General features: G+C 37.5%; 1 protein-coding gene across 1 annotated transcript in view; it reads left to right on the forward strand.

The window, feature by feature from the left end:
* Nucleotides 1-26,875, forward strand: part of snx29 (sorting nexin 29) — a 166,635-nt gene that overhangs the window by 79,701 nt on the left and 60,059 nt on the right. Inside the window, exon 16 of the mRNA XM_017416208.3 lies at nucleotides 10,892-10,998. Coding sequence (XP_017271697.1) covers nucleotides 10,892-10,998 — 107 coding nt within the window. The remainder of the gene's footprint in view (nucleotides 1-10,891; nucleotides 10,999-26,875) is intronic.

Raw genomic sequence — 26,875 nt, forward strand, 5'->3', positions numbered from 1 at the left:
CTCCATTGTTAGGAGAGTGAGAACAATTTGCAAGCAATCCAGCTTACATCACATCTCAGCTTTAAAAGCTCAACTCCACACTCTCTATTTCTGAATTGAGAAAGCTCCTCGGATGAGAAGCGAAACGTCTTCAGCTACAGAATAGAAGTCCAGTTGTTTTTGTTTTTTAACTTTTTTTGAATTCTCCTGCAGGAACATTAAAACATCCATAATAGAGCACAGAAATGGAACAATGGTCTTTTCCTGACATTGCTGCTCAACAACCCACAATTTATAGGCATTCAAACTTCTACTGGTTAAGTTGGACCTCTCAATAGGCAGGCGCCCTTCATAATTCTGGGTGTAAATGTAATATTTTCTCTCTCTGTCTCTGTGTCTGATAGAGGAGATACTGACAGAGAGCTCCCATGGCTCTGCTGCCAGACGGCTGATTATCTCAGCTCGGCATACCATGAGTTTGATGCCCATCAAGTAATTCTAGATTATTTATGTAGAGTTTGAACTTCACTGATGTCCAGAACCCTCCCACCCCATCACGGAGGAATCTGTGGACACCATCTTGCGAAAATACACCCTCTCTATTGGCAACCATCGGCATAACAGGCTAAGTCAAGTCATCTATATAAGCCAGAATACAGATGTCCCTTTCCCTGAGAAGGGCTAACACTGCCTTTAAATATTTTATAAAACTTCACAGAGTGAGCGACAGACCGCAGGGCAGGACCAAGTATTTGTAAGCTCCAAAAGTGAATCTTGGAAACAACTTGATGTCTTGCACAACATCGTCCTCATGAGTGGGGTCCAGCTGAAACTCTGGCTGAGTGAGATCCACAGAAGGCTCCTGCTCTGTTTCAGCTAGTGGATACTCTGACTAAAATGTCCTCAATAAAACTCGGTCCCTCATCTCAGAGAGTCTTGCTGCAAGACAACGGTCTTTCGAAGCTTTTTTCTAAAAATCAAATATGCTTTTCTAGGGTTACATGCTGAGGCTGGCAGCAGAATGCAGGTTTTGTCAATGTTCTCCTGGCATGGATAAAACCCAAACATAATAGACATGCCTTAAGCTGTTTTTTGTCCTGTAGTGAGAAGCAGGGGTAAAACCTGAGGACAGGGGTGAATAAAAGACTTCTGCTTCATTTGCATTAGCCTGGTGCTCATCCTGAAACACAAGGCTAAGAGAGTACCCAAATGAGTGCTCTGTGGGCAGCCATGCTAACAAGCGGTCAACAGGGACTGACACCAACAAGAGCAGTTAAGCTCATTTTGAGCTGCCAGGAGCCAGTTAGCCCGTCTCAGGAGAGGTCTTCTTGTGAAGAGCATAAAAACTGAAGAATCAAGGTGATGACATATGTATTTGAGTGCAGGCAGGGCTGGCCACTTGTCATCATTTGCCTAAAAGCATGATTCAAAGTGTTTTGAGGCAGAACATGCGAGGACATGATACCCCATACTATGCAGTATGTGTTGTACCAAGTGACTGACTGAAAGGAAACACGTCTTCACTCCAGAAATAATGTTGTGAGTGTTGTCCTCATTGTTGTTTCTACAGGGTAATAGTTGTTACTTGGGTAGTGTTTTTTTGTTCCCTGTTAGATGTAGCTAGAGAAAGTTTTTTTTTAAACTTTGTCAAGGAACTGTAATATCCAAATTTGTGCTCTTGTGTATTAAATTAATATCTTAATTTGATAAATAAACATTACATACACCCATGTCTATACAAGGGTGTATGTAAGAATCCTGTTGTTTTAGCTTAGCTTTCAGTAACTTGTGTTGTAGAAAAATAAGATTTACTGGTAAGATACCCTTAGAGACAAAGTTAGAAGTTTGGTCATCCGGTAGAGACTTGAAGTAGAGCTGCTGCTCCTCCACACTGAAAGGAGCCAGTTGAGGTGATTTAGGCATCTGGGAAGAATGCCTCCTGGATGTCTCCCTCGGGAGGTGTTCCAGGCACGTCCAACTGGGAGGAGACCCCGCAGGAGACCCAGGACAGGCTGAAGAGACTGTGCCTCTCGGCTGGCCTGGGAATGCCTTGGAGTTCTTCTGGAAGAGGTGGCTGTGGAAAGCGATGTCTGGGCTTCCCTGCTCAAGCTGCTGCCCCACGACCCAACTCCAGAACAACCAGCAGATAATAGATGTATGGATGGAAGATAGGCTCTTTGAGATCTCATTAGGTGTACCAGAATTGTCCTGTATAGTGTATATCTGTTCACAGTTGAGTGTTAGGTCTTGTTACCCTCTAAGCGATACGACCTTCAAGTTATGATGTGGCTGGTGGTGTTGTGTCATGTCTTACTGATAAGCTTTTGTGAAATGAGGATTGTCTGACAACCTGCGGTCAGCCAGATTAGACTGCTCAAATCTGTCTCATCCCTAGGATGTTCTTCTTGACATTTCTTCTGTAATAAATTGTTAAAAATCATCAAGCTGGGTCTTCCTGTCTCCCTTTTCCTCTTGCCAAGACAATTTGGTTGTCTGTGTCTGTGCGTTACTGCATTTTCATACAGCCATCAATCAGGGGAATACAAGGGAACAAGCAGTGTTTATTCTGCTCAAGAAAGACTTTCTCAAAATTCTGGTCAGTATAAAATAAACATGAGTTGGCTAACAGGCATGTTATTCTGGTAATTTAACAAAGTTTTGTGCTGTCAGTCCCCAGTGAATTCTTCAGTGGCCTGTTTGCTTTCTGTAAACATGGACTGCCTTTTTGCATTGCCACCTAGTAATTTTAAAGCATAAGACATTTCTTACAGCCACTGAAGCAAAGTGAAAACTTCACTCAACAATGTGTCTGAACGTTGCATATATGAACATTTGGCCCAGTTTTCCAGGGAAATTTTCACTGATGTGTATACTGTATATTTCAGCCAAAATTCCCTGTAAAACTGGAGCATTTGGTCACACTCGAAGGATCTCTGTGAAACATATAAACCCACATGAGAACACATGGGAAGCACGTTTCTGGGATTTGGAAAATACGCTACAACACAAATGATTAGAAAGCTTAATATGTGCAGGATTCTTCTTAAAGGAATTTTTAACAGTTTCGGTTACAGCTGTTTTCGTTGCATCTTTTAGTTATGCACATCATCACACAGCTTGGCTGTATGGAGCTGGGGTTGTTTCTTTACTATGTTGTTCAACAACAACAAAAATAGGAGTACAAAGCTTTACAAATGGCAGCTAAAAATTATTTTGAAAGCCCAATTATCTTTTAATAAAAATGTGTATCTCTAAATATGTTTCTAATTTCTATATTTCTTTTGCAAATCTAAAAGTTTTGCTTTTATCATGAAAAGTTCTACTTTCAAAACTAGAACTTTCACTGCTTAACTCAAACTTTTAGTTGAAACCAATATGTTGCAGTCTGAAAACATGAACTACCTGGGTGGTACCTGTGACGAAAGATATTAGACGTGCCTCCATTAGTCTGTCTCAAATTGGATCCTGCTGACAGCAGAGAGGAGTTGTCTGGAAAATCCAATAAAGGGTTCTAAAAAAAACAAAAACAAAAAACCCCACAAACAACTGGACTTTTATTCTGTAGCTGAAGTCCAAGAAATCCCACCCCTTTCCTCCTGCTGTCAATAAAAGGCTAACAAGGCCTCAGCCAAAGTAGGGTTTCATTTGTAGTGCATTTTCAAAGCTAGTGTATAAAATTATGGCAGCAACAGCAACAATATAATTCAATTTTTCCTGAAAAAAAGCACTTTCCCTAGTGTGGAACTTTTCTAACTATGGTTAACAGTGTTTTAACATTGTCACAGGCTTGCCCCACTGGAAGATAACTCATATTTAGAGCAGTGAAGAGCAATAATGCGCTTGACACATGGAGAGCAACAAACAACGGTGACGAATTGCCCTCATTGCCCTCATTGCCACTGAGGTGAAACCCGACACACGGGATAGCGACAGCAACGTTGCAAATCGCTCTCTCGCAACTTGTCGCCAAGAAATTTGATTAGTTATGAAATTGGAGGGATTTTCACCCCGGCGCCAACAAAGTCCCATACGGCTGCCTTTTTATGTGTGTCTTCATAATCACTGCGACAAAAGTTGAACATTTTTCAACTTGATTTTGTCACGTGTGCACGCCTTCGTGTACGAGCTCGAAATTTGACATGCATGAATTTTGCCGGTCGCTCGGCTGAAGGAGAGCAAGCGATTGTCGCGTCATCGCACAAGTTCCACAGGAAATGAATTGAGAGGGAGCGACGTCGCTCCCCGTGTATGGAGCCCATTAAACAGGACCACCTGTTGCTTAATTAGGATCATTATATTGACACAGAGTTAGGCTCACATTGATCACAAGTAACATCATAAATAAAGATGACCACTTAGATTGACTGAAGGAATAAAAGGAACAATATCTAACATTGTCATGGCTGAGAAGCATGTCCTCATTTCTGAAGCAAGTTACTCAAAATGGTTTTCAGCATAGGGGGACATTGGTTGACTGATGTATTGGACATTGTTGGTATTTATTTAATTTATCTATAGTTGTTTACATTCTATTATTGACATTCAATACTTTTAAGGTAATACGTTTAAACACAGAAGTAATTTCTTTATTTAAAATTTGTATTGTTTAATTTTGAATGTCCAGTCTAGACATCGTTTTTCTTTTACTTGAGTGCAGAGATTTACAATTATAAAAATTGGGATTCATATTTTGTGCGTGACTCATACAGCCCTTGTATTGAATTAGAAATTCTAGTACCACTACAACTCTACAGGATACACACGCAGCTGTTGGGTTTCTGTAATTCCAGACCAGCTGTCTGACCAATTTCCCAGCTCCAAAAACATCTGTGTGGTCCCCACCCTCTCCAGTTCATCCCATTCATTGTGTTTCTTCCTCTTCCTCTATCATTTGCATAGACACCTTGTGTATCGTTTTATTATGTCAAACATGTAAATGGTAGGGACAGCATAAATTCAGCTAAAGGGGGAAAAAAATCAAAGAAGTGACTGCCAGCAGCACCCTGGCTAGTTGTGTCTGTTTGTCATCTTTATGTTGTTGCTTTCATTTTTTTGTGCATGCATTCCTTCCAGGATTTGTCTCACTGGGGAAGTATATTTTTCAGGATTTTTATGGCATCATTTTCCATGTCTGTGTGCATGCATGCGTGTTTGTGTGCAGTGGTTTTCCTGGCTGTTAGGCTTCAGACTGCTATTGGCAGAACAGAGATAAGCTTGGAAATTGCTGGCCCTTTGCAGAAGCCATCCTAATGCTTTCCTGTCAGCCTCAAAAGAAGTGGGAGACGATGTGTGACAGAATTTTGTACCTTTTCCTTTAAATAAGGAGAATGATTATAATTTTTTTTAGCCTAAATTACCTGAGACTTTAAAAAGGATTTTTTTGTAGGTGATTCAGGTAAACTCTGAACACCCTGGGTTTGAAAATTTTAAGTGATTTTTCTTTTGACATTTGGTAAACTTTTGCACTGATAATGGAAAAATTAGATTTACGGATACATTTTCCATTTAACATACTGTTAAAAAGCCTAAGATGGTCTTGTATAAGTTAAATTGTGACCTTATCTGTATTTTTTTTCTTTTTTTATTGTATGGCTTGGGTTTGATGACAGCATTTTCTCTTTTTTGTTAATAGTTTAGATGTTTTCTATGTACTTGTGTATGATCATTTAAAAAAAAAGAAACAAATGACCAAAGTTAAAGACTCCTAAGCTATTAACAGACACAATTATGAGTTGAAATATTCTGAATTATGACTGCAAACAAAATAATGGCTTACAAAACAAATCTGCTGTCTGTGCCATTAATTTCCCATTTATCACAGTTTGAAAGTACACACTGCAATTTCATCTTTATCCTTCCTCACAGTGTTGAAATCTTGGAACAATATCCATGTTTAAAAGATTTAAAAAAAGTTAAAGTCTTAGCTAATTCTACAAGACAGCATTAAACAGGTTTGATAAAACTTTTCATACAGATTGTTTCATTTCCCTTTGAGGATTCCACACAACCTTTTCCTGAAGGTGCAGTCTTGGCGAGCTTTATTTGAGACTTGCGTTCAAGGCTCCACCATCTTCTTGCAACAGTTATTCCAATCAATCAAATTCTGGGAAAAAAAAGTTGACAGGAATGATCACAGAGTTCTGGTCTTCTCTAGCCTTTCCCCAAGCAGACACATCAAAGCAGTGTTTCCCCATCTTGGTCCTCAGGGCTCACTGCTCTGCATGTTTTTGATGTTTTCCTGCTTCAACAAACCTGATTTAATGTGATGGGTCATTACATTCTATAGACCTTGAAGTAATTCATTCTTTTAAATTGGGTTTGTTGAGCAGGGACACCTGTAAAACACATAGGACACTAGGCCTTGAGTATCAGGATTGTTAAATACTGAATAAAGTTACCTCCTGGTGAGGTTAGTATCTCATAATATAGGTGCTTTTGAAATTCAGTCCATATAAATTTTTGAGGTAGTTTTTCTTTTGATTTATTAGTTCGTAGGCCTTCATAAGTACATTTATTGAGTTGTTTTTAGCTCTTGCTTTAATGTAATGTCGTGAAGGGATGTGATTGGTTCATACACAAACATACGTTGATTGGCTGAGCTAATTGAACACTCTTCCTGCACCCGCAGTATTAAAACTGAATTTGCATTGCAAAAGTAGAAGCTGCCTAATTGTTGTCATTGTAAATTGTGGCATGGTCTTTATTTAACATGTACAGCACAAATAGACTGATCCGTTGTATGAGTCTCGGCTCCTATAACTCCATCTGAAGGTGTTCATTGCTCTTCTAAACTATTTTAAAAATTAAAGCAAGGACACACAACACAAGGTTCCAACAATAGTCTCATGTGCATAAATGTTATGGATATGCTAACTGTCCACAAGTGTTGCACAATCACAGCTTTCCTCTGGTGGTGCGAAAGCAAACACGTAGGTCCTTATAACTACTCCATATGGGCTTATCAGAAATTTGTCTCTAGGATTTTTCTCCTAAGTTATCTTCAAAATTATTTTAATCTTTGCAACCTTTATCTAAGAATACATGTGATAAAAGCGTCAGCCTGGTTAACTTTTTTGTTTATGCATTTATAAGGGTGCAGCAGTCCTCACTAAAACCGATATTTCATGCTGAACAGAATAAACTGCATGGGCAGTCCATTGTGGGTGCACTTTGGTTTTGAACAATACCAAATATATAAATTCATCTTATCTTTTGAAGCCAAATTGAAGCCAAATCAAATTAAATGTTTGCAAGCTAATCATCATAACCAAGGTATTCTACATCCTCTCACAAGTAGGTGGTAGGAATCTACAAATGCAGAGCACTGGAGGCAGAATTAGTAAAGGCAATGGACTTGATTAATGGTTACCTAATTACCAAAAGGTTCTGCAGGTGCATATTGAAGCATTAATGTTTAAACAGAAATCCTAACTCTTACTGGCAAACAGAGATAGGTTTCTAAAAATCAAGAATGAAAATCCACAGAAAAACTGGCAAGGTAAATGGAGGCTAGATGAACAGACTGACTAACAAAGAGAGAGGGGAATACAGGACTGTATATTCACACACAAGTGCAGAAGAGACTCGGGAGAAAAACAAAGAGAATCACAGGGACACACCAGAAGGAAAGTAAAACCAGAAATAACTGGCAGGGAGTGAAACTACTGGGAGGGAAAAGAAGCTCAAAATAAAGTACACAAAACAGCTTTAAAATGTGAATGCAAACCGGTACTCCAAACTCCATAAATAATGACCGTCTGCAAGGTTGGAAACATTGAGATCCAATATTTGTGAATCCTTTAGAAAAGTACATTTTTATTATCTGAGTACAAGTGGTGCATAAAAATACATAGACAGCGCCAGCAGTCTGTTCAGTAGAAGAAGTGAATTACCGTTTAAAAATTTAGACCTTGTTTTCTGCTTTCGCACAGCGTGATGTTTAAATTCAGCATTTAATGTTTACTTCTTGTTCTCAATGTGAAGATGTCCATGTGGCATACCATCTGACTGAATCTACTAAAGCAGTAAATGTGTTTGTATCTGTGGTATTGAAATGGAACTTTTTTCCCAACTGCTGGTTTGAAAACTCATGGGAACCACTGCTGTAATAGATTGTAGATGCCTGAAGCGGAGAGGTGGGATGACACTCCACCACAAGGTTAACACTGGGAGACCTTTTTCTTGCCTGTGTGTTTCATAGTTCATGTGTTTGTGTGTTAGTCTATTATAAAAGTATCTCATGAACCACTGAACCAATTTTATTGGAACTTTTCCAGAAATCACCATTGGTCGTACCTCTATGAATAATTAACTTTTGGACCCAACTCAGTTCAAAATGGCCGCCACAGCTAATCAACCCTATTCAACACAAAAACATTTGTGCCTCAGACAATTTTCCAGACATTGAGCTAAAATTTGGCATGGTAATAGCTGAGACTAATTCCCAACACTTACTTTGACAGCTACACCTTGTGTGAGAAATTTCCTACAAGACCATTAACTGTTAGTCAGCTCTGTGTATCTGTTAGCAAAATATCTCACGAACCACTGGATGGATTTTAATGAAACTTTTAGAACTTCACCTCAAGCAACATTAAAATCACTATCACTCAGTCAATTGTTCAGATATTGAGCTAAAATTTGATGTAGTAGTAGCTGACAGTCATACACAACATATAATTTGATTGTGACATCTCTAGGCCTTTACTATTTATTTAAATGGTTTATTGTGATTTTATCCATCCTTGCTTTTTAACTCATTTCTGAATAGAAAGAAAGAAGTTGCAAACGTCACTTCTGGATCTCAAAACTTGGACAAAACATCTCAGACATGCTGCATATATTCATGTTTACCTGTTTATGATTCTCAGCAGCTTTTCTCCTCTGTTTGGAACGTCAACAAGTTGGCTTCCTTCTTCAGTACGTGCCCCGCACTGTTTAGATATTTAGACTCTTGCTGGGACTGCACTCTATCTAATCACACTCTAGCTGTATATTTTTTAAAACGTCTCCCTTAAGAGCCATCACAACAAGCTTATTTGAGCTCCATGGAGCCTTTGGACATGCTGAGTTTATTTTGTTCCCTGCCTCCCCCTCCCCCAGGCCTCGCTGTGTTTTTCTGAGTGTTGGCTTTGTGCAAAATAACAGCGTTAATTTGCTTTTGCTGAGGTGACAAACAATCCATCTTACACCCACCTTCTGGAAAGAAAAAAGAATCCAACTTTGCAAAGTTCTGTCATTTGTTGTGAAGAGAACTGGATTAGTTGATGTTTATAAGCTCAGAAGCGCTGCTTCAGGCTGCGACTTTAACCAGTTAGCAAGTGACAGTAGTGCAAAGAAACAATAAACTCCATCCGAACAAAAAGTTAGAGTAAACAAGCCAATGGAGAGAGAAGGAGAGTTTATCATTTTGACAGAACAGTGTTAAGTTTCCAGTTAAAAAGTACTGAGTGAATGTAACATATGGTAGGGGAAATAAATATTTGATCTCCTGCTGGTTTTGTAAGTTTGCTCACTTGTGAAAAAGTAGATAGTTTCTAAATTTTATGGTAATTTCAGTTAAACGGAGAGTCAAAATTTCAACCAAAATCCAGAAAAAAACTCCACATTACGTAAAAGTTGCAAAGTCTGGAGAATGGCTATAAACCCCTCCATGACTTTAGTGCTTCTTCTTTAGCCACTTCTTTGTTGTCATGGTGTTGTTTTGGGTCATTGTCATGCTGAAGGACCCATTCATTACCTATCTTCAGCGTTTTGCCTGAGTCGAAAAAGCTTCTCATTTAAAATTTTACTGTACATGGCCATGTCCATTGGACCCCAAATGTAATGAAGTCATCCTATACCTTTATAAGAAAAACAGCCCCAAAGTATGATGTTTCCACCTCCGTGCTTTGCTTTGGGGATGGTGGTTTTTGGATTAAATTGACATTTCTCTTCCTGCAAAAACAGTAGGTCAGGTTGTTAACATATAGCTTGATTTTGTGTCTTCTTGAGCAGGATTGCTGGTTTGAGCTCCCACTCCGGCTGTCTCAGCCGTTGTGTCCTTGGACAAGACACTTCACCTGCCTCGCCTACTGGTGGTGGTCAGAGGGCTCGGTGGTGCCGGTGTGATGGCAGCCTCACTTTTGTCAGCCCGCCCCAGGGCAGCTGTGGCTACAATGTAGCTTACCACCATCAGTGTGTGAATGTGTGAATGAATGGGTGAATTATTCTAGTGTAAAGCGCTTTGGGGTCCTTGGACTAGATAAAGCGCTATATAAGTGCAAGCCATTTACCATTTACCATTTATGCACATAACTTGCTGGGATCAGAAGTGTTTGTAGTTGATTGATCGATCAATTAGAATCTGTGTGCCACATGTGCACATAACCAATCTGTGGGAATCAGAAATTATTCTGGGTTGTAGGGAATCAATTCACCCAATCATTTGCAATTTTTGTAATTCTTATATTATGTGTTTATGTTGATATTTTAGATTGCTATTGAAATGAAGCTACCAAAAAAAATTAGAGGCTTCTTTTTTTTTGTATGTGGGGAAAATGTACAAAATAAGCAGATCAAAAAATGATGTCACTGACAATAAGAAAAACAACTTGTTCTTTCTTTGGGTGTGTTTTTGTTTTTTTGTATTTCTGCAAATATTAACATCATGTCCTCTTCAGTGTGACATTCATCAAAAATGAAGATGCATTGCTCTTTTATTTCTAATAATTTGTATATTAAATAGATATGATTCTCCAGTAACTTAATAAAAGCATCAAACAACCACTGAGGTCACAGCGCTTTACAAAAGACAACTCAAATTCCAAAACAGCTGGAAATTTACCATTTAAAATTAGTTAAAGAAAAATGTGTTGCCTACAGGCAAAGTCTTTGGGCGTGCCAGTAATGTGAACTGCCTTTTCTGCTGCAGGCTTGTCGGTGTTGCGGTCAAATGAAGACCAGGCCCCCGTCCTGCAGAATAAATTTATGGGTGACATTGAGGAGCTGGCGGCCAGCTACGAGCGCAAACTCATTGAGGTAAGTGTCGACTCTGTTTACGCTTCAATTCGTACAAGTTATTAAAGTTGTTCACATGTACAGTATGTGGTTGAAGCCAATAAGTGATTAGTTAACTCAACATTAGGCATTTTTACTTGAACTGATAATTAAGATTTTAAAATAAATGATTTTGGTGTAGTCCTGATTCAGAAAGACAAAATGGGTGAACACACCATGACAAGAGTATGTATGCCTTTCCTTTGACATTAGCTGTGGGAAAATTCTCAGACGTAGAAACAAAATCTTCGCAATCAGGATGAAGACAATTAGATGCTGTTTTTAGGTCTTTTGTTGTTAGTATTTTACTCCATAATTAAACAAGGGACTTAAAGATTGACAGCTGGAAGATTTATTTGAACAATCATAATCCAGTTTTACATGGTTTGGACAGTCTTGCAGTCTTGAGCTCTCTCTATGAATAGCAAAACGATCCTTATATTCCTTAGCTATCTGTAAGGCACAGTTAGAAAATACTGCACATAGAGGGTCTTCACAAACAAGCCTGTTTTCATAAAATTCATAAAATGGTAGAAATTTCGACTTCCAAGCAGGTTGGATAATCATTACACTTCATTTTTATTTAAGAGAATGGTAATTATTATTGGTAAATGACATCTATTTTATATGAGCCATGACCTACACGGCTTACTACAACAAGGCTGGATTGTGTAAAAGTTGGAAAATCTTCTTCTTTCAGTGTGAATGCAATCATTATGCTTCTACACTCTTAGTGCTCACTTAATCTTGCTTTATGGGGATCCCACTTAATTCCTAATACGCACCTGAAGACCTTGTCAACACCCTACAAAGATTGTTCATGTTCTGGCTGAAATGTTATGTTGTGGGGGAGGCAACATCCAGTGTGAACGAGGCCAAAAGGAGTTATTTATCCCTCCTGTGTTCTCTGCTCATTTGAACCTCAACTTTTTAAGAAATACAATGTGACACCTGTATTTTTGTACACACTGTCATAAATACACAATTATTGTTTAAAACAGTATTTTTGCTTTTTGTCATTTTTAGTGTTAGATTGTTTATAACAAGCAGTAAAGAGTAGAGGCTGATCTGTATACACATGAGCCCAATTTTTAAAAAAATTGATACAGATTTAAAAGGCAGAAATAAATATATAATAATTAGTAAAATAAACCTGATGAAACAAAACATGATTTTTGAGTTCATACAGCCTGTAAAGAATTAAGTAAATACAGCAAAAAGGGAAAGATCTCTTTATTTTCAAGCTTGCCGTTCTAACTTTTTTGGATTTTGTGGTTTCTTGCTTGAGGAGGAACTTTACTCTTCAGTCTACTGTTCATTCACTTCACCTCACTGAGATGGATGAATACAATCTTTTTGCATTTCACTCTCTGAAATGATCTGCTATTGCTAAAATGTCAAGTACCTTTTTTTTTTTTTTTTTTTTGTTAAAGCAGAAAAAGACGTCCTCCAGGTTTCAGTCTAAGGCCCTGCTCCTGCTCCACAGTGTCAGGTGTTCGCTGCATATCTCATCAAAGTCACTAAAGTGATGCTTTGCATCGAGATACACCCAGATTCTTAAAGAAAAAAAAATCAAAAAAGCTATTTTTTTGTTTAAGTCTCCCAGGCCAAGAAGAGAAAAGTTCTTCCTGAGACACTCTATAAACATAAAAAAGCAAAGAAGTGAATTTTCTGCAGCTCATTGATTTAGACCCAGTAACATTGCCAAGAGAAATTCCCTGAGCTAGTTCTTTACAGAAACATCAATTGCAACGGATGGAAAACCTCTCTAATAATTGGACATGAGCCTTAATGCTGCCCACTGTGAGAGATTTAATGAGCGTTGAGTCCAGTTTCCTGTTACTGACCAATGAGGCTACTCTACCTTTAAGTGTGTATTCCAATGTGAGTGTGGAGGGGGGTGTGGGTAGACATGAATAATTAAAATAAGGTTTTACATTTCTCTGATAAGAAGTAGCTTTGTCTGTATTTGCCCAAACGACTTATTCACTTATTTATGCCCGCGTCCGTACGGTGCATTTTTTATGGTGTTTACTTATTTATTTGTTCATTTGCTCGGCTGTCGGTCGTGATCGGGCATTCGCGGCAAGCTGGGAGGACGGCGTTGGGACACAGCCGTGTTGTTTCCTAGCCGGGCGCGTTGACAGTTTCATATTAATAATCCTGTCATGCATAACACATATGTTTTCCCAGCCACTTTTGGGTAATGAGTTGTGGAAATTGTGTAAAATGCAATTGTGAGGCCTGTGCTTGCTCCCTGTTTGGCTAAAGGGCACAAAGAGAGCAAACCACAAAGGAGCACGTTCAAGAGAGATGTCACTCGAACAACAGATGTAGGATATTCTCATTATAGTTGGCCACAAACATCTTGCTTGATTTGGAGTGGCTATAACATTCATACAAGCCAAATTGCTACGATTGGGGTTAAAACAAGTGTGTGTTTTATGAGACGGGTGTGTGTTTGCAGCTATTCATAAACGTGAGGCTTATTTGGACTTATAAATTCAGTGATTTACATGAGCAGCCGTTAACACTCCTGTTCCAACAGTCTCCCTTCAGCGACTGAGACAAAATGTGCCCGGCCACGTTATTGATTTTAGAAAATGTCACATCAAGCCTTGTTAGATACATGCAGGCCTGGAAGAGACAAATAAATATTGGACTGGGCTCAGCTGCCTGCATTAACCTGGGAAGCACGCCTGCATTTGTGACCTACTTAAGTTTTAATTTAATGTTGCCAATCCATGATATTGACTTTGAATTTGTTTACATTTGAGCAAAAAATCTCCAGGCGTGCAGTGCTCTTTGCCTGCTGTATCCTTGTCTTTTTAGGGTTCAGCTGTGCACAAGGTGGAGACAAGTCAGAAGAAATGATCTAAGCTAAAGTACTTTAAGAGTGTTTCTTTTTCTCTGTCATCATTTCAGCTAATACATTTATGTATATCTGGTTTGAAAAAAGAAAAAGGTAAGTTTGTTCGGCTGCTCCTCTCTCCAGGGGTTGCCACAGCAAGCAAAGTCGTACGACCGATTTGGCAATTGTTTTTACGTCAGATGCCCTTCCTGCCACAACCAGGGCTCAAACTTGCAATGTCAGGATTACAAGACTTGCGGCACCGTCCACCGAGTCACCGCAGCCCCTTATGTATATCTGTTTATATCATTTAAATAATAACCATTACTAGTTCTAATAAACTTAGGTCTAGGGTTAAAGCTTTGTAGGCTACTATAGGTTAAAGAGACAGTGCAGCTCATTTGATGCGGGATTTAAATGCCAAAACAACTAAGTATGGAATCATTCCCGAGAAAGCTTGATTTATTATTATTTTTTCTTTAACAATTGTTCTAAACAATGGCAAACTAGGACAACAGTGCGCCTTTCCTCTTTAAAAAAAACAGGTGCTTTTTGGAGCATACGGAAGACAAACTGCAGCAGTTGTGCATTTACTTGAATCGCTACAGTGAGCTCATCCGCCACGTAGTGAGAAATGTTGTCCAGGAGATTTTCGTCACACAAATAATACAACATGTAAAAGCAGCTGATTTGTGATCCACGCCTCTATTGGTTCCCCCCATCTCGCTTAATTTCTGAATGCTCCGGTCTGTGCATGACGTGGGCAGATCCATCAGTGTTTTATGAACGACCAGAGGCAGTCTAAAAAACAGACTGGTCCGTGCGCCTGTTTTGGGGAACTGTTTTATGAAAGAGCCTAATTATAAACATCTGTTCTATTGCTAATGAACAAAAGTTGACTCATGGTTCCTTAGTGTTATATGTTGGTTTAAAACCTTTTGAACCATACCTCACACCTCAGGTTCAAGTGCGACTCTGGTGACTTTATTTGTATTTTAAAGTTGATTTGTCTTGACAAGTCCTGACAGGTTGGGGAATAAAAACATCTTTCTAAGCTACTGGTGACGACAGCGTTCACCCTTCTTCCCATCACTTAGACAGTATGGGACTCACTTAACACCATCATGTGTGATGGATAAGAATAGAAACATATAACCTGCAAAACTTTTGCCCAGTCCTCGTTTCGTCAGGTCATTAGGAAAACCTTTTTTTGTTGTGGTTTTTTTTTTTTTGTCTATCTCCAGCTATCTGTTCAGATATTTTTTGAAATGATTAGTCTTCAGTGATTTCTTATAGGCCCTGTCTGTAATTCTACACAGCCATCAAACGACATTAAACCCTTGATGATTCCATTTTACTTTCTTTGTTTTCGTTATTCAGGAACTGAGAGATGTATTTGTTGTTAGTTTCTGCTTCCATCTCTACCAAATATAAGAATTTCTGTTTGTATGACAAGTATTTTTCAGATTAACCTGCATGGATCTGTTAGTGTTTGTAAATCAAAATTTAGTAGGTTTATTTATTTATTCTTTGTTTGGTGTTACTTAGTTGTGTGAAATCTTTAAAGGCAGTCATGTGAAAAAGAAATTGTTTTGCCATCTTTGACGTTCAAGTGAATACAGTATCATGGATTTTTACTCTGCATCACGTTGCCCAGACAGATATTATGGTTGTTTTTACATCATTGTTTTGTAACATAGATGGTCTTCAGTTTAAATCGCCATCTGAGGCAAACGTAACATGATGTAAAAATTCCATAATGCTGCATGTATTTGAACCCCCGCTTTTTTTCTTCTTCCTTTTGAGGTTTGAGTTGTTTTATATGGTAAATATGTCAGCTCTTCTCTCAGCTTTGTTCTGAACAACCGTTAGCTTGGTTTCCTCATCACAAATCCTTGGTGATTCTCCAATCTGAGAGCTCTCTAACTGTTGTCTGCTGCAGATAATATATGACTAATCATAAGTCCTTCACACAACCACACACAAAGAAATCCCTTTAAAAAGCTGTCAGAGTAGAGGAGCATTTAAGCATATCTCAGTTGAACTGTATCTGAAATCAGCAAAGAGGACATGATGGGGGTTATAAAATATGTGGATGATGTAAACAGAGCATATGATGAGTTTATGAATATTTTGGGAGTTTTGTATAAAAAACATTGTATGAAAACAAATTTTGTTAAGAAAGATGCTGTTGACAAGCCATGGATGACAAAAGGGTTGAGAAATGCCTGTAAAAAAAAGAACAATTTGTATTCATCCTTTTTGATGTTAAAAACAAAAGAAGCAGAGGACAGATATAAGAAATACAAAAACAAATTGACATGGATTATAAGAAAACATAAAAAAGAATATTATAGTGACTTATTAACTAAAGGTAATGGTGACACAAAAGCAACATGGGCAGTCATAAACAGTGTTTTTACAAAGCATAAAATAAAATCTGGTATTTCAAAACACTTTTTAAAAGAAAATACAGAAATTTATGATCGGAATGAAATAGCAAATGAATTCAATCATTATTACGTAAATGTTGGTACAAGACTTGCTGCTCAGATACCAAAAGATGATAGCGACGTGACTCAAACAATTGGGGGTTGTTCAAACAGCATCTTTCTTGGAAAAACGGATGAGGAAGAAATAATGAGTATTGTAAATAAAATTGTGGATAAAAAATCAAAAGATTGGGTAGACATGGACATGACCTTTGTGAAGGAAATCATGTCTTATGTAATTAAACCATTTACCTATATCTGTAATTTGTCATTTTCATCAGGAATATTTCCAGACACTATGAAAATAGCAAAGGTAATTCCTATTTACAAAAATGGTGAGAAATGTTTGTTTAGTAATTACAGACCGATATCGTTGTTACCACAGTTCTCAAAAATTTTGGAGAAGTTATTTGTAATCAGATTAGATACATTTATTGATAAAAATAATATTTTAAGTAGCAGTCAATACGGATTTAGAGCCAACAACTCGACATCAATGGCTCTTATGGAACTGATAGAACAAATAACAAATGCTATTGATCAAAAACAATATTGCGCCAGTATTTACGTTGATCTAAAGAAAGCATTCGACACGATTGACCATAGCATTTTATTCAAAAAACTTATTAAATACGGGATTAGAGGGCCGGCATTACAGTGGATCTCGAGTTATTTGGAAAAAAGAAAACAGTTTGTACAAGTACATGATACTAGATCTGAATTTTGTGAAATTACATGTGGAGTTCCACAGGGTTCAGTACTTGGACCAAAGTTGTTCATCCTATATATTAATGACTTGGTTAATGTGTCAGGGTTTTTCAAATGTGTTCTATTTGCGGATGACACCACTTTTTTTTGTCTAGGTCAAGATATAGAATGGATGTTAGAAAAAATGCAAACAGAATTTATGCAAATACAAAATTGGTTCAAACTTAATAAATTATCCTTAAATTTGGATAAAACAAATTATATGTTATTTACAAGGAGACAAAGAACTGTTAATATTCCATTCAAAGTTGATGGTGTAGAGATTTGTAGAGTTAGTGAGGTGAAGTTCTTGGGTGTGATTATTGACGAGGGATTAACATGGAAATCCCATTTGAATTATTTAAGAACAAAAATGGCCAAATCAATTGCATTGCTTTATAAAGTAAGGGATTTTCTGAATGATCATGCAATGTATATGTTGTATAATGTACTAATTGTTCCACACTTGGTCTATTGTGTTGAGGTATGGGGAAAGGCATGTAATACCAGTACAAAATCTGTTTTTGTTTTGCAAAAAAGGGCTATAAGAGTTATCACCCGAAAACATGGCAAATATCCTTCCAATATATTGTTTTGTAAATTGAGGTTATTGAAATTCTATGATTTAGTTGATTATAATATTTTGTTAGTTATGTATAAGGCACACCTAAACTCATTACCCTCAAACATCCAAAAACTCTTTGCAAAGAGAGAGAGCTGTTATAATCTTAAGGGGACACAGATTTTTCAGAAACCCAAATTCAGAACCAGTTTGAAAGAACGATGTACCTCGATTCAAGGAGTTAAATTGTGGAACGACCTACAAAATGATGTTAAAAATGTCAAATCATTGTACATGTTTAAGAGATTGTCAAAGATTGGATTCTTGAAGAAGTATGAAACAGTATAAAGTGAGCTCATATTAACGTTGTTTAACTGAGATGGATGACTGACTTTGTTTTTTGTTGCAGAAGATAACCATTTCTTCCTGTTTTGATTCAGAGTTGAGAAAAAAGGGGCAGATATTATAAGATTTTTTTCTTCTTTCTGCTGCCTTTCATTTCATTTTGTTTTTTAAAAAAAATTTTTTGTAATACATATGGATTGAGATGTATTTTTTATTTTTTAGTATGTCAAAAAACGTGTTAGGTTGTTTATTTTTTTGTATTAAATGAAATGAATGAATAAAAAAATAAAAATAAAAAAAATAAAAAATGATGACCAATTGATACGGCTGATATGCCATCAGTTGTTGCTGATTCGTCTTATGTAGACAGATGTGATGTCAGTATGCCCACATAGTGTGTTTAACTTGCTTGCAACCGACATCAGAATTCATTATTTATGCTGTATGCTTAAGTCTAATTTAATTTAATTTAAAAAACATTAGCACACGCCTATCTTCATTTCTGACACGAAGAGGCAAACTGACCAAACCCATAACCTCGCTCTTGGGTAAAGGATGCAATCTTGGCTTTTCTCCTGCCCCACAACAAACACAAATGCAAATTTGAGACAACTTGAATCAATTTCCTTCACTAGACTTCACCAGCATTGCCTAAGTGGTCATAAACCCATCGATTCACTGTTGTCCACTTCAGCGTCCGCAAGGCTTTTAAAATTTTCTCCATTGCTGTTTTTTTTTTCCAAGTTGTTTCATTTGAAGCCAAGATTGTTATTAGGTTGAACCACTCATCTTTTTTGACTATTTCTGCTTTTTAGCTTTACATCACAGTGCAGTTTATGATGGGTAATTATTTTGGTATTTAACTTGTGATTAGTTTACTTATTCTGAGTATCACAAAAGTGGTCCTGAGTACCGCCAGTGGTATTTGTACCACATTTTGCAAACCATAGCTTTAAGGAATATTGACACTAGTAAAAAAACACTATACAACAAATTAGACATTACAAGAGTGGTCATGATATTAAAATCTTTTAAAAGAAAACACTATTTTTGCTTTTTTAAAGCTTCTTATTAACAGTAAAACCCAAAACCTATTACATCAAAACACATGAAATTAAACATTACAATGTATTTGTGACACTAAAATATATTTCATAAAGACAATTGTTACATTTGTGAGTGTATTTGAAAATGAAGCGGGTTCCTGAATAGTTTCAGTTTAAAGGGATATTTAGTCCTTCCCCTACATCACAAACAGAACAGAGACACGTCGACACCTTGTGTCAATACTCAAAACCAAGGGGAAGGGTTAGGATTAAGGGTTGAATTAAGATCGGGTCTTCATTGTCTCTGAGTAGTAAGAAGCTGAGATTTCTCTTCAACAACCAAAATGTCTGACACGGATCTGTGAGTTTCTGGTGAATAAAAAAAGTGTTGAAGTGGCGATGTAACACATCCCCTTATCAGCGCACACAAGCTGTTAATGTCAGGCCTAAGGTATACAAAACAGAATCACATCTATACATTTATCAGCCAGTGAAGCACACACACTCAACAGCTTGTGACTTTCGTGTTTAATTGATTTTCCGCATTTTTTTTTCTTCTGCAAGGATCTTGGGGGCATCTTGCACATCATTATTAAACATCATGTGCAGAGTGAGTTTGTGTTGCAAATTAATAAAGTGATGAGGAGAGACTCATAAGGAAGAGTGCTTTCTCATTTGTGGTTTGAGATGAAACAGGATGACAGTTCCAATCTTGCCTCTAATTGTTAAATACACCATGGCTGTCGTCTGAGAAACTGCTTCATTGAAATCGGGTTTTCTTTGTGTAACCACGACTGAGTCTTGTTAGGATTTTTTTTACTGTTTACATGTAGGTTGAAAGGTAAACAGATAAAAAAGTAAAGCAAAATAAAACTAAAGGTCATCAAAGGTAGACTGGTAATCAGTTTGAAAATAGTCAATGCAGAGAAACCAATAAAAATAGATTTAATTTGTTTAAAGAGGTGGTCTTGAAAATTTATATGTGGAACACATTTTTCTTAAAAATAAATAAAGGGAGTTAATATATTATGTTTAAACGTTCAAACTGTTTCAGATTCAGGGTTTCCCTGCATTACCCCCCCTTGTTTTTTTACACTATAAAGAAGTCACAACTACCTCAACCCAATTAAAACATTAAAACTGATTAAACCAATTAAAACTTTCTGACAAGTACAAAGGAAATCTTTCCCTCGGGGAAGTCAGTCATTGACAAAGTTTTTTATGTTGTCTTATAATAGGCTCAAACTCAGAGATTTTTAGCAATCTTAATTCATTGCTCCTGAAGGGGCCGTATGGTGTTGAGGAGCAGCTGCTCTGCCGTGAGGCCGACAACCTGGGATTTAAAATTAGACACAATGGGTAAAATATAAAACCTATCAGAAATGGCTCTGGGTATTTCAAGTTGATTAGGTTAAAAATGAACACAGATTTGTTGGTTTTGTGTTTAAATACTTAGCTTTAATGTGCCCTTCTTTTTAAATTTTAAGATGGACTGACAATTATTGAAAAGCTTGCCCTTACAGTGTTTGTAGTTCACCCACTGTCTCTTGGTCTGCACACAAACATTTAAAAAATTCACACAACTCTCACCTTTTATCAAAACAAGATAAGAGGACTTGTCAATATTTCACTAAGTGGATGTGCTCGTTTGAGGGTTTTAACCAAAAGCTTTTATTTGAAAGACCAAAAAGCTGGTTTATTTTTGCACCAGGAAGAAGAATTTGGTTACTTTTTCATTAAGTAAGATTGTTAAACTGAGATTCTACATGGACAGCTTTTATCTTCAGTATGTTTATTGCATTTGTGTTTCTGATTTTGCTGTTAGGAGGATGAGACAGTGGTGAGGTTTGCAGTGAGGATGGGATTATACCAGGGGCCAGCTCTAAGACATTTTTTTTACAACTGCGATGGATTGGTTGACAGATAAAGTCAGGCAGGAATTCCCACAGATTACGATGTTTGCACATGACTTTGTGATCTGTAGTGAGAGTAGGGAGCAGGTGGAGGAGAGCGTAGAGAGGTGGAGGTGTGGTTTGGAGATGGTGGCACTAACAAAAAGATATGAGTTCAGATTTTTATTAGGAGGGACCAAAATGGACAGGATTAGACATGAATTTATCAGAAGGACAGCTCAGGTTGAACGGTTTGGAGACAACGTTAGAGGCTGTCATGGTTTGAACATGCGCAGAGGAGAGATGGTGGATATGTCAAAACAAAGGGGGTTGAATATGGAGCTGCCAGGGAGGAAGAAAGGAGGAAGACTCATGGATGGTAAGAGGGATTTAAGCACACTGAGACTGGGTCAGATGGAGGAAAATGTCCTGCTGTGAAAACCATAAAGGGAGCAGCAGAAAGAACAAGTATTTCTAACTCTGGGAAGGTGAAAAGAGTGAAAGATGCAAACACTGAAAATGCATAATGTATTGCTGACTATGACCCCTATAAAGTGTTCACACATATGCATGAAATCATTTTCTAATAAAAGAGTAAAAACAAACTGGTGCAAACACAGTAGGCTGAAACACAATGAAGTTAAAACATTCCCACCTTTACAATGTGCTGCTTTAAACCACAGCTTCCAGCTCCATGTTGTTTAATCCACTATCATCATCCTGACAAAGTCATGTCAGCCTGTCTCAAAATGTTGCCTTTCAAACCTCAGCTGGTCGAAGCAGATGGCCGCCCGTCCTGTGTCTGGCTCTGCTCGAGGTTTCTTCCTGTTAACAGAGAGCCATTCCTCTCCACTGTCTCCACTGTGCTGCTCAGGATGGGGGATTGAGACAAAGTGAAAATTTGATGCTATCTGCTGGGATCCTTAGATATACAACTTTTACTCATTGGCATTTTACAATGTTTGTGAATGTTTTTGCACAGTGCCCTGATTTGACTTTTGTTGGGAGTTGACGCTACATAAATAACCTGAATTGAATTGAACTGAATTAATACTGAAAGTGAGAATTTCATGAATGGAAACCTAATCTTAATCTGTTTGAAAACATTCACTAAGAGCAGGCTTTAGTTCCCCGAGTGTTCATCCACATGTGATTTAAACAGCTCCAAATTAAAGCTGACAGCTTGTACTTTAACTTCATCATCACTGCTTGATTTCAAAGTAACTGCATTTACTGCACAGCCAACAATGTGTGATCCAGGTACTCTTGGAGCTTTGTGTGTGATGCAAAAGTGACAGAGACTGAGGTTTGTACCATTTACCAGGTTTTCTAAAGCCTTTTTACTGGTCTATATGTGGCTCTCATGCTCATTTTTTGCTTCTTCTCTCTCAGTCTCATTGTATAATTTTTTTCCCCCACTTTTTTGTAGAGTGGACAGCACAGCTTGTGATGTCTATATTGGTCCTCTCTCACACTCGCTCTTCCTTTTTCATCTCTCAGCCGTGTCTCTTCTCGTTCAGTAGTAGGTGGGTTTAAAGCAAGTCAGACACGGGTAGAGATGTAAGCTGCATTTAGATTTACAAAATACTCAGGCACTCACAATGTTGTGGTTGAGTGCTTGCCCTGGTTATGATGCTTCGATGAGCCTTTGATCAGGCCTCACATGTGCCGTAAATTTGAAAAAAAGATGTAAGAATTTCCAGTACAAGTTTTGGACCACTGCCTACTGTCAAATCATTCATCCATCCTTTTTCTTTACTCGCTTCTCCTTTCCGGGTTGCGGGGAGCCGGTGCCTATCTCAAGCCATCACTGTGCGAGAGGCGGGAAACTCCCTGGACAGGTTGCAAGTCAAATCATGTCTTCGTAAAACCACAAGATATGGATATTTTTGTTTGGTGTTTGTCAATAAAATTGCAGTAGCTATAATTTAGCCAACCAAAGTTTTACTTGAGGAACTTTAATATTATTTAACCAGGGAGAATTTCCAACTTTCAGATAGATGCAACCAAATAAGAAAATGATTGTTAAAACTGACCTTAATTAGAGCTCATTGGTAGAACTCATTGTAAGCCCCTACTGTATATCTTGTTGAAGTATGCACTAAACTTAACTGGGAAAAAAAACCAAACAAAAAAAAACTAAATAAAGACAGGAAAAGAAACTGGCATTCATTGAAGAAACCATGTTGCCCCTATCTTGCATGCTAAGGTTTTACGCATTGATCTTGCATGATCTGTTAGCGTTCAGAGTATGTGTTGAGGATGACTCTTAGCTACTCTAAACCAAATTTTATCTCAGTATCTGGATCTGTCTTGTTTTGTATTGATACCGAAAGTTAATCAGTTGCAGCTGTACATCCAGTGACTACCTTCTTAGTGTTTAATTGAAATCCGTCCATTGGTTCAAGAGATATTTTGCTAAAAGACAATCAGATGAACCTCCACAATCCCCCCAACACACACACACACAAGCAATTAAATGAGCACCTGCGTTTCATGGCAGCGGGCAATAAAACCCAAAAACTATGGCTTTGGAGGGCAAAAACTACAACTGACAAAGATCTTTAGGACACAGGGCTTATTGTCGTTGGTTTGAACTGTAATACAACACTGACTCGTTTTCAGAATCCTTAAATAAGTCCATTCAAGAAAACTACAGAAGTTGCCAGTACAGTTCAAATATTTACCCCAAAGTTGCTTATCATTTTGTTGTAAAGTAAAAGAAAAAAAAAGAAGTATTGGAGCTGTCCTCTCTGTAACCTCTAATACAGTTCTCCCTTTCCTCTTCTTCTGTACCAATCAGATTTTCTCTCCCTCATCTCAACCTGATTTTATTCCTTCACATTCATTGTATGCATCTAATCTAACTAGGGTTATTAGTTTTTGGGTCAGCTGTTCCACCAATGACCCCGCTCTCCCTCTTTCTCTGCGTCTTTCTTTTTGTTGTTGTTATCCTTTGGAGGTCAGCACAGTCAGGGGGTTTTTCTTACCCTGTTTTATTCAAGCCAGCTCAGCTTGGTACAGCTCAGATCAGATCATACGCTGAGGGAGAGGAGTGGAAAAAGCACTGAGAGATTCTGGGAAGATGAGAGAAGAGAGGAGGGGGGAGGATAAGGCATTATCCATGAGATTGTGTGTATGAAGGCCTTTGAACTGTGTTGCGGAGTGTTTGTGGGGTCACCGTCTCATGGGCGGCAGTGAGATGCATTGTAATGAGTAGGCTGTGTCGCTTACATCATACTAAAGCAGCCCTGTAGGCTTGACAAAGTAGTTGTGTGCTCTTCATAATTCTTATTTTCACACATATTAAGTCATGCATCTATTCAAGGGAATATATTCTCTTTAAACTTGCATCAGATTACATAACAAACAATATTTTACTTAAAAGCTAACGATAGCTGAGCTAAGTCTTATATCTTTTGGCATTTTTTGACGCACTTATAGCCACAAAACTGTAGCCAATATAAAATAACTCCTCTTCCAATTTAACAAAATGTTAGAAAATTATATATATAATTTTTTTTTTATATCAAATCTTAAAATTAGATAAATATAACCACAAATGCCATTTTAAAAGACGCATTTCTTTAAGCTGAAATGCAAAAACAATCTTTGTAAAACTAAAGGCAGTGTCTCACTGGGCTGTGACTGCTGCCAATAAATAGCCAACATTTATCCCATTTCCTAAATGTTGTCAGTTTCTTCACAGGTCCTTGTTCTAGTGACACTGAAACTTTGAACATCAAGGGAAAAAATAAAATCAATCTTAAAAGATCATTAAGGCCTAAATAGACCTGATGATTCTGTTTTATAAAATCAGTGAGCTTTTTTCTTTTTTAATACAATTAAATTAAAGAATATTCAAACCAGCCAAAGGGTTTTGCAATAAATGTGCTAAATCATTTTCTATTATCCTGGCTGTAAAATCAAAAAGGGTTAGTTATCCAGCGAATTGACTGGTCCGGCAACACAACCTGCTGCAGAGCAGGTTAGGCTTCCAGGACCTCAGGCTTCTCAAATTATCAGAGTAATGATCCCCGGTAAGAAGTGAAGCTGCTTTTTGACACCATAAATCCAGTGTTAAACCCAAAGTTACCTCTCTAAGTCATTATCCGTGCTTTGTAGTACAGGTCGCTGGTAGAGGTTCACTGAAGAGGTGTGGGCATTAATATCTAACACTTTGCTTAAAATGCAGCCTGTGAAAGCTGAAAGGAGACGTTTAACTTGAACTTTGTTGAAAGTTCCAACATTTGCTGACGTTATAAGTGTGCCTTTGGGCTCTGGCAGCCAATCTAGTGATGTTTTTGCTCATGTCTGTGCATTTCTTTGTCTGTATGTTTGCAAAATTTCTTGTAAACCACTGGATGGATTATAATGAAACTCAGAAAATAATCATCGTATGGACATCGACAACTGACTAACCTTTGGACTCAACTCAATGTAGGTTGGCTGCCACAGCTAATCAATCAACTGGCTATAAAGCAGTCAAATAAATACAGATATTTAGCTAAAGTCAGGTGTGGTAGTAGCTGAAAGTCAACCCCTCCACATACTCTGAGTGTTAACAAAACATGGAGGATCTTCATTTAAAACCATGGCATTAACTGTTGGAGTTCATATAGTTTAGATTATTACATAGAAAATTACGTACACTTTGATTAAAAAAAAACATGGCACGTTCTGCGCAGTTAAAACATTTGAACATTTTAGCCTAATTTATCAGAAATATTACATTAAATTTGGTATTAAAAAGTGTCTTTTCATGTCTTTTTTTTTTGTAAAACACAGAAAGCAATGTGTCTGTTTATACCTTCAAAAGAATCCAATCACTCGCACAATAATTGAATTTATGCAAATTTCTCAATTAAAGCGTCAGTTTAATTTGAAGTGACATTTTGAAACAATAATTTAAATCGCAATAGCTCACTTGACATATACGTATGTGAATTTTTGCCCCACGTGAGATACTGTGTCCAACTCTATGTATCAGTCATCAGTGTGCCAGCATGCATGAATTACATAAATAATAATAAAAAAAAATCCACCTCTTCTTTCTCAACTCATTCTCCCTTCCTCTCCTTGCCTCATCTCCTCAAATGGAAGTACAAAAAAAGAAAGAAAAGGGAACAGATAGTCAGACATCCTTCTATCAGAGCTAAGGCTGCACAAGACACTGAAAATTTATTGTTATCACTCTCAGTGGGTCCAATATCAATTTCACAAAAGTCTGCTTGAACTGTAATAAATCATAGGCTGTTACGTTATGCGTTTATGGTTTTCATGCCAATAATACTCTTGCAATCCAGGGAACTCCTACTGCCCTTGATGCACGCTAGATCAGGTCCTTAAATGATCCGAATCCAGATTGACTGTTAAATTTAGAGTACATAATTTAAATTTTGTATTGGCAATTTTGCTGTACGACACTTTGGTGCAGCATTTGTTGAATATAAATTGCCATATAAACAAACTAACATTGCCACTGAAGTGGCACAGCTTTTATAAACTCGTAATTTCCACGAGCTGGCCAACTTGCGGGGAGATGCAATCCTGGGAAAACAATACTGAGAGTGGAAAAAACTTTATTCCTGCCACTTTTAAAAGAGCTGAGAGGGAATTTTGAGTGTTCTTATATATGTTCATTTTTCCTGTGGAGAGTTTAAAATCCATTTGAGAGTGGCAATTATTGTAATCTGTAATGTAAAACATTATTATGGAACAAAACACATAATCTTTGCAGTTATAACCACAAAATCTGAACTGAGAACACAAAATAATTTATTTCAGAGCCCAGTTTGTCAGAATCCTAACTATCACATCTGGATTTAGGACTACATAAAAGTCCTCACCAACTCAAGGAGTGGTAAAAAGCCAGTGACTGTAGCAGCTTTATGTTGAGATTATTTACATGTAAATTAGGAGAA

The sequence above is a fragment of the Kryptolebias marmoratus genome, linkage group LG17 (assembly GCF_001649575.2).
Source record: "Kryptolebias marmoratus isolate JLee-2015 linkage group LG17, ASM164957v2, whole genome shotgun sequence".
Classification (NCBI taxonomy): domain Eukaryota; kingdom Metazoa; phylum Chordata; class Actinopteri; order Cyprinodontiformes; family Rivulidae; genus Kryptolebias; species Kryptolebias marmoratus.